The 6,110-nt window shown below is 42.8% G+C and overlaps 1 protein-coding gene across 1 annotated transcript in view; it reads right to left on the bottom strand.

Moving 5' to 3' along the window:
• Window positions 1-2,171: 2,171 nt before the first annotated feature.
• The window catches only part of cep192 (centrosomal protein 192), a 41,597-nt gene continuing 37,658 nt past the window's right edge, over window positions 2,172-6,110 (bottom strand). Inside the window, exons 49-52 of the mRNA XM_079240174.1 lie at window positions 5,473-5,585; window positions 5,149-5,275; window positions 4,595-4,653; window positions 2,172-3,272 (exon numbers count right to left, since the gene is read on the bottom strand). Of these exons, the coding sequence (XP_079096300.1) occupies window positions 3,140-3,272; window positions 4,595-4,653; window positions 5,149-5,275; window positions 5,473-5,585 (432 nt within the window). The 3' untranslated portion in view covers window positions 2,172-3,139. The remainder of the gene's footprint in view (window positions 3,273-4,594; window positions 4,654-5,148; window positions 5,276-5,472; window positions 5,586-6,110) is intronic.

Here is a 6,110-nt window from a genome sequence, read left to right as displayed (position 1 = left end):
GTCCTGCAGACTAAAGAGGAGAGGGAGCATCCAGCTTGTTATCAGCCTGCATCTCTGATGGGATGGGGTTGCATTAGTGCCGATGGCGTGGGCAGCTTCCACATCTGGGAAGCTCCATCAATGCTGAAACATCTGCTCCCATCCAGACAACGTCTCTTTCAGGGAAGACCTTGTAGGTTCCACGAAGCTGAACGGGACAACATTCCTCTCCTGAACTCCAGCAACTTGTCTCCTCACTTCCCAGATGTTTACAGACAGATGTTAGAAGAGGAGATGCAACACTATGCAATAACTTTTTACAGCTTTTTTTGCCATGTGATCCAACGTGAGCTCAGATTTTCCACAAAATAGCAAAATTTCAAGACTTTTAGCACCAGATATGTTTATGATCCACAGGGAATAAAATATGGGTAGATGAGAGGTGGAATTACATTAGTTTCCATTTTACATCATTCCAACACAAACATACAAAACACACCCACCACGTCATACACACTGCTCAAAATAATAAAGGGAACACTTAAACAACACAATGTAACTCCAAGTCAACCACACTTCTGTGAAATGGAACTGTCCACTTAGGAAGCAACACTGACTGACAATCAGTTCCACATGCTGTTGTGCAAATGGAATAGACAACAGGTGGAAATCAGTGGCAACTGGCAAGACACACCCAATAAAGGAGTGGTTCTGCAGGTGGTTATCACAGACCACTTCTCAGTTCCGGTGCTTTCTGACTGATGTTCTGGTCACTTTGAATGCTGGCGGTGGTTTCACTCTAGTGGTAGCATCAGACTGAGTCTACAACCCACACAAGTGGCTCAGGTAGTGCAGCTCATCCAGGATGGCACATCAATGCAAACGGTGGCAAGAAGCCTGACTGCCATTAGGTACCGAGATGAGATCCTCAGACCCCTTGTGGGACCATATGCTGGTGCGGTTGGCCCTGGGTTCCTCCTAATGCAAGACAATGCTAGACCTCATGTGGCTGGAGTGTGTCAGCAGTTCCTGCAACACGAAGGCATTGATGTTATGGACTGGTCCGCCCGTTCCCCAGACCTGAATCCAGCTGAGCACATCTGGGACATCATGTCTCGCTCCATCCACCAACACCAAGTTGCACCACAGACTGTCCAGGAGTTGGCGGATGCTTTAGTCCAGGTCTGGGAGGAGATCCCTCAGGAGAACATCCGCCGCCTCATCAGGAGCATGCCCAGGTGTTGTAGGGAGGTCATACAGGCACGCGGAGGCCACACACACTACTGAGCCTCATGTTGACTTGTTTAAAGGACATTACATCAAAGCTGGATCAGCCTGTAGTGTGTTTTTCCACTTTCATTTTGAGTAGAACTCCAAATCCAGACCTCCATGGGTTGATATGTTTGATTTTCATTGATAGTGTGATTTTGTTGTCAGCACATTCAACTATGGAAAGAAAGTATTTAATAAAAACATTTTTCATTCAGATCTACAATGTCTTACTTTAGTGTTTATTTTTTGAGCAGTGTATAAACACACACATCTGACTAAACACTTCCTCTCCGTTTGAAGGCTCCGATTCTGGTCCTTAATCAGCCTGGCGAAACAAGCTTCATCTCAACAACTCAGGTGCTGCTAAAGAGCATAAAGCAGCAAGGGCACGTTTTTCCAGACTCCTACAGGTCTGATGAATCTAATGACTAGAAAATAGGAAATCTGCAGCCAAACTGCTGGTTTTGTACACATGGAGTGTTTGGTAGGACAAGCAGAGGGCTGCAGAATTCCCCAAACTGCAGTAAAACACGCTCACATTTATCTAAAACGCTGTATTTCCCCTAATTAAAACTTCAGATTTCTTTTTGATGTACAAGATTAATGATACTGAGAGGGTTCGAACCCAAGAAAAGTTATCTGCCAGTTCAAAAAAACCCACACAACTCCAGTGATGAAGATGATGTTCTCTCACCTTCATCAACCACTTCAAGAAACACCCGGCTGTTCTCTTCGTTCCAGCGATTAGGTGTGAATGGATTTCAGATGATGGGTAAAGAGAGACAACAGTTATTTATTACAAAACTTTATTTAAAATGTGTACATACAATATATTACAGAGCAGTGCAAGCTGTGAATCAGTGTCCAGACGGCTTTCCGTGCCACCTGCCTTCATATTACAATGTCCATTAATGCAGGAAAACATTTCTAAACATTAGTGTTCTTCAAATAGATACCAGACAAAATGTGGCAGCAAACAGATGAACAACATCTGGGATGAAGTTTGCACCACATCCTCGTGCTAGTCCAGTTCCAAACCGGATTACAGGAGTGGAGCCAACGTCACATTCCTGGCCACGCACCCCAAAAGCCAAGAGAGGAAACTGTGAGCTCATTTCCTGTGACTGGATCGGTGATTACCATCGTTTTGCCATGGCAACCATGCTAAGCAGACCTGGCTAGCTGCGGAACACAGACCCCACCAGAGGAAACTCTTTTAGCATGTAATAACAGTCATTAACCATCCTAATGCTGCTGTGAGCTGCCCTGATCGGGACCAAATTAGCACATCTGGACAGTTTGGAACAAATCTTGGAGGCTGCTGGGATGTCAACGCATGGTACCAACTAAAGCAATGTCGCCATGGAAACCACACCAGCACATAGGATTAGAAAAAATCTCATGAAATGTAAACTGACTCATAGCAGCCATTTAAAAATGAAATAACTATGAAAAACCAGGATTGTTAAATATCTTGTGGCTGTTTTACAATCATAAAGCAGAAAATGACTTCAGGCACAGAGAATCGTTTTTTTCTCAGAGAAACCAACAACACATGCATCTTGCCGGTCCTGCTGCTGAGACAGTGGCGGCAACAACGCTGCCTTGTGACGGGACTGAAGGATCAAGCAAATACCAGATCCAGAGAAAAAGGACAAGCTCTCTGAAATGCCAGACCAAGTGGACTCGGACCAGTCAGCTTCAGACACAAAGAGGATTGTTTCCAGCTGACGTTTCCAGCCGACTCCACGTTCTCAGACAACCTAGAAAAAAGATGCTAAGCAAGGATCTAGACCCACAGTTCCTTTTATTTGGTCTTTCGGTCGTTTGGTCTCTTCTTCTTCAGTCCCAGCACAGAAAAGCTCCACAACTCTGAGGTGGCGACCAGTTAAGGTACTGCCTCACCAGTCAGCTGAATAACGACACTGCCACTGGTGTCTGACTGGACGAGCAGCAGGCCTGTGTGTCGGCCGGCTGTACTGGGCTTGAATTTGACAGGAAGTTTCAGATAATGCTGGGATCTAATGGGATCAGGAAGAAAGAAACGTGTTAAAAAGTCATTCAGAAGAATAAAATAATTTTATCTGCAAAATCAGAAATATGAACTACTGCAACCAAAAAAAAGAAAACCATGAACTCCCAGTTTTATGCACATGCACACAACATGTAACAGTCATGTTGGTATAAATAATCATAACGGGACATAATGGATGAATACAACAAGTTGAACGAAGACGTAGGATTTCTGCAGGAAATTCAGATTGTTAAAAACCAAACTGCTTGAACTTTGACATTTTCAGAGCCAAATGAGAAGAATTAACGGCTACAAAGGCTATTTGTGGCTCTATTTCTGATATTTGACCCACTGTTACAGCAAAGAAACACAATATAATATAATATAATATAATTCCCATGTTGTAACAGTTAAAATCCTTTTACAGAACGTCACTTGTTATTTAATTTATGATTTATTCCTAAAAGTTAAAGTAAAATCTATTTTTCATTTATTTTAGATCTGATGCCATCAGTCAGACAGACCAACGCTGCTGCCGCCTTGGCAGAGTTAATCATAATAATCTGGCCATGGATAACCGGTGGAACAAATGACTTTTTATTATTATTATTATTATTATTATTAAAGTATAAACTAATTAAAACAATTTGCTGCACATTTTCCTTTTTTTTTCCCCCCCTTTTTTTCCCTATAATTATGTTGCATTGGAATTTCATATTTACATGCTTTCATGCATTGGAAGTAAGATGAAATTGAATACTAAAAGTGAATCTTTTTCATATTTTCCTCAAGAGGTCTGACACTAATAGAGTCTTAAAGACCTGCAGATACCCTGATAAAAGTCACAACATGCCAGAAACACAACAAGACCAATAAATCCACAAAAAGCAGGGCTCACAACACATCTGCTGCACAGCTGGGGCTGCTCCAGGTTGTGCATCATTTGTCTGTCAAAAGCCGTTTGTGGATGAAGTTCTTTCATTCACTGGCATGGCATGTGCCATTCTAAGCAGAGTAAAACACAGCTGGTACCTGTCAGCACGCAGCCTCTGTAAGGCAAAACATCGCTACTCCTCTAGGCCTAAAGTCACCCTCCAGGTCTCCCAGTGAGCATTGCAAGGAGAAAACTACGTTACTGGATGTTGTTGTACACAGCACAATTTGACTAAACATTAATACCTCATGGGAATAAACAACAGCAATACATGGAGACCAACAGACTGTCAAGGTCATTAAGAGTTCATTAATCCCTCGGTTACTGATGAGAAATAAAAGTACAAGCACAGTGTGGCTTGAAGCGCCACAGTTAGGGAGAAGCATGAGACTCACCTCAGGGAATACTGGGAATGCTTGGTGTGGAAGGGCTCCCTAGGTTTTACAAATTTCAGCTGCAAGTATATTAGAGAAGCCACACATCACAAGTCAATCCATGCAAAGCACAGTTAGCATTAATGTTTAACATTCAGTAGCCATGCAGAGACAGAGTCTAAATTCTGGTTGGACGCCTGGCGTGACGATGTCTCTGCTACAGAATCTAAACCAGGACTTCTCCACTCAGTCCAGACCACAATCCAGCAGGTCCTTCATGTGTTCCTGCTTCAACACAAATACATCACATCAAACGGATCAAACAGCTGATCAAGATCTGCAGAATGTCTCGTTAATTTGAGTCAGGTATGTTGGAGTCGGACACATGGAAAATCTGCTAGACTGTGATTTTCCATGTGTCCCTACCCCTCCTACGGGGGGTAGGACTGAATGGAGACCTGGTCTGATGCAGCTGGGGGTTTCCCAGGCTTAGTTTCTACCTTTCCTGCTGCAGAAGGCAGGAAAAAAGGCAGACAGCTCCCTGCTGAGACTTTCTGAGCAAAAGGCAAACCCACCTCGTGCGTGTTGGGCGAGTTGTTGCGGATGTTGACCTTCAGAGTGCTGAACTCGCCGACCCGTGTGTCTGGGAAGGTGTACAACTCCTGTGCAGAGTACACACCTCTCCGCACAGCCTCCACCTGGCTGACCATTCCAAATATCACCGTGCATAGTTACAATAATAATTAAAGTGTGATTATAAATCATATATAATAACCAACACAACAACAATCTACACCTAATTCTGTCTTTACAGAGGAACACTGAGAGGAAACGAAAGACAACATCTTGTTGTGAGTAGAAGACGGATTTTATCCATGTTGACTCCTGGCTGGACTCACCTGCTTCTGCCTGCTGGGGCATCAGATCTCTTCCAGCTCTTCACTTTGGCTTCTGTCTTCACCAGAGAGCAGTCTCCTTCCACTGGTCCTTCCACTGGTCCAGACTTTACTCCCTGTGCACACACAAACCATTTCCTACTGAAACACTCCCTACAAGGAGAAAACGTCAAATATCACCTGCATTTATTTCCACACTATGCTGGTTTAGGACCAGTTTAAAAAAACAAAACTAGAACCGTCTTTCCTGCTTAAGTCTGACATCGTACCCGATGTCACACAGACACACACACACACACACACACACACACACACACACACACACACACACACACACACACACATATCATCACCCTCCATAAAACTTTTGCTTTTGATGTTTTAATGTGAAGCACTTTGAACTGTTTATTTTTTAACAAATAAACTTGCCTTTCCTAAACTCAGAACAACTTCATACCTGAAACAAACTTCAATTAAACTCTGAAGCCTGGTTTGATTTGAAAAAACACTAAAACAAATAAAAATAAGCATTTTTTTATAAAGAACCCGAAGCTTCTCTCCGTAGAATGTCACATCTGGGCAAGATAGAAAAGAATGATAAACTTTAGTACTATAAATTAAATGGATTCTTATAAAAAATA

The sequence above is a fragment of the Telmatherina bonti genome (assembly GCF_933228915.1).
Source record: "Telmatherina bonti genome assembly, chromosome: 5".
Classification (NCBI taxonomy): domain Eukaryota; kingdom Metazoa; phylum Chordata; class Actinopteri; order Atheriniformes; family Telmatherinidae; genus Telmatherina; species Telmatherina bonti.
The sequence above is the reverse complement of the archived record's forward strand: the minus strand, read 5'-3'. Positions and strand labels throughout refer to the sequence as shown.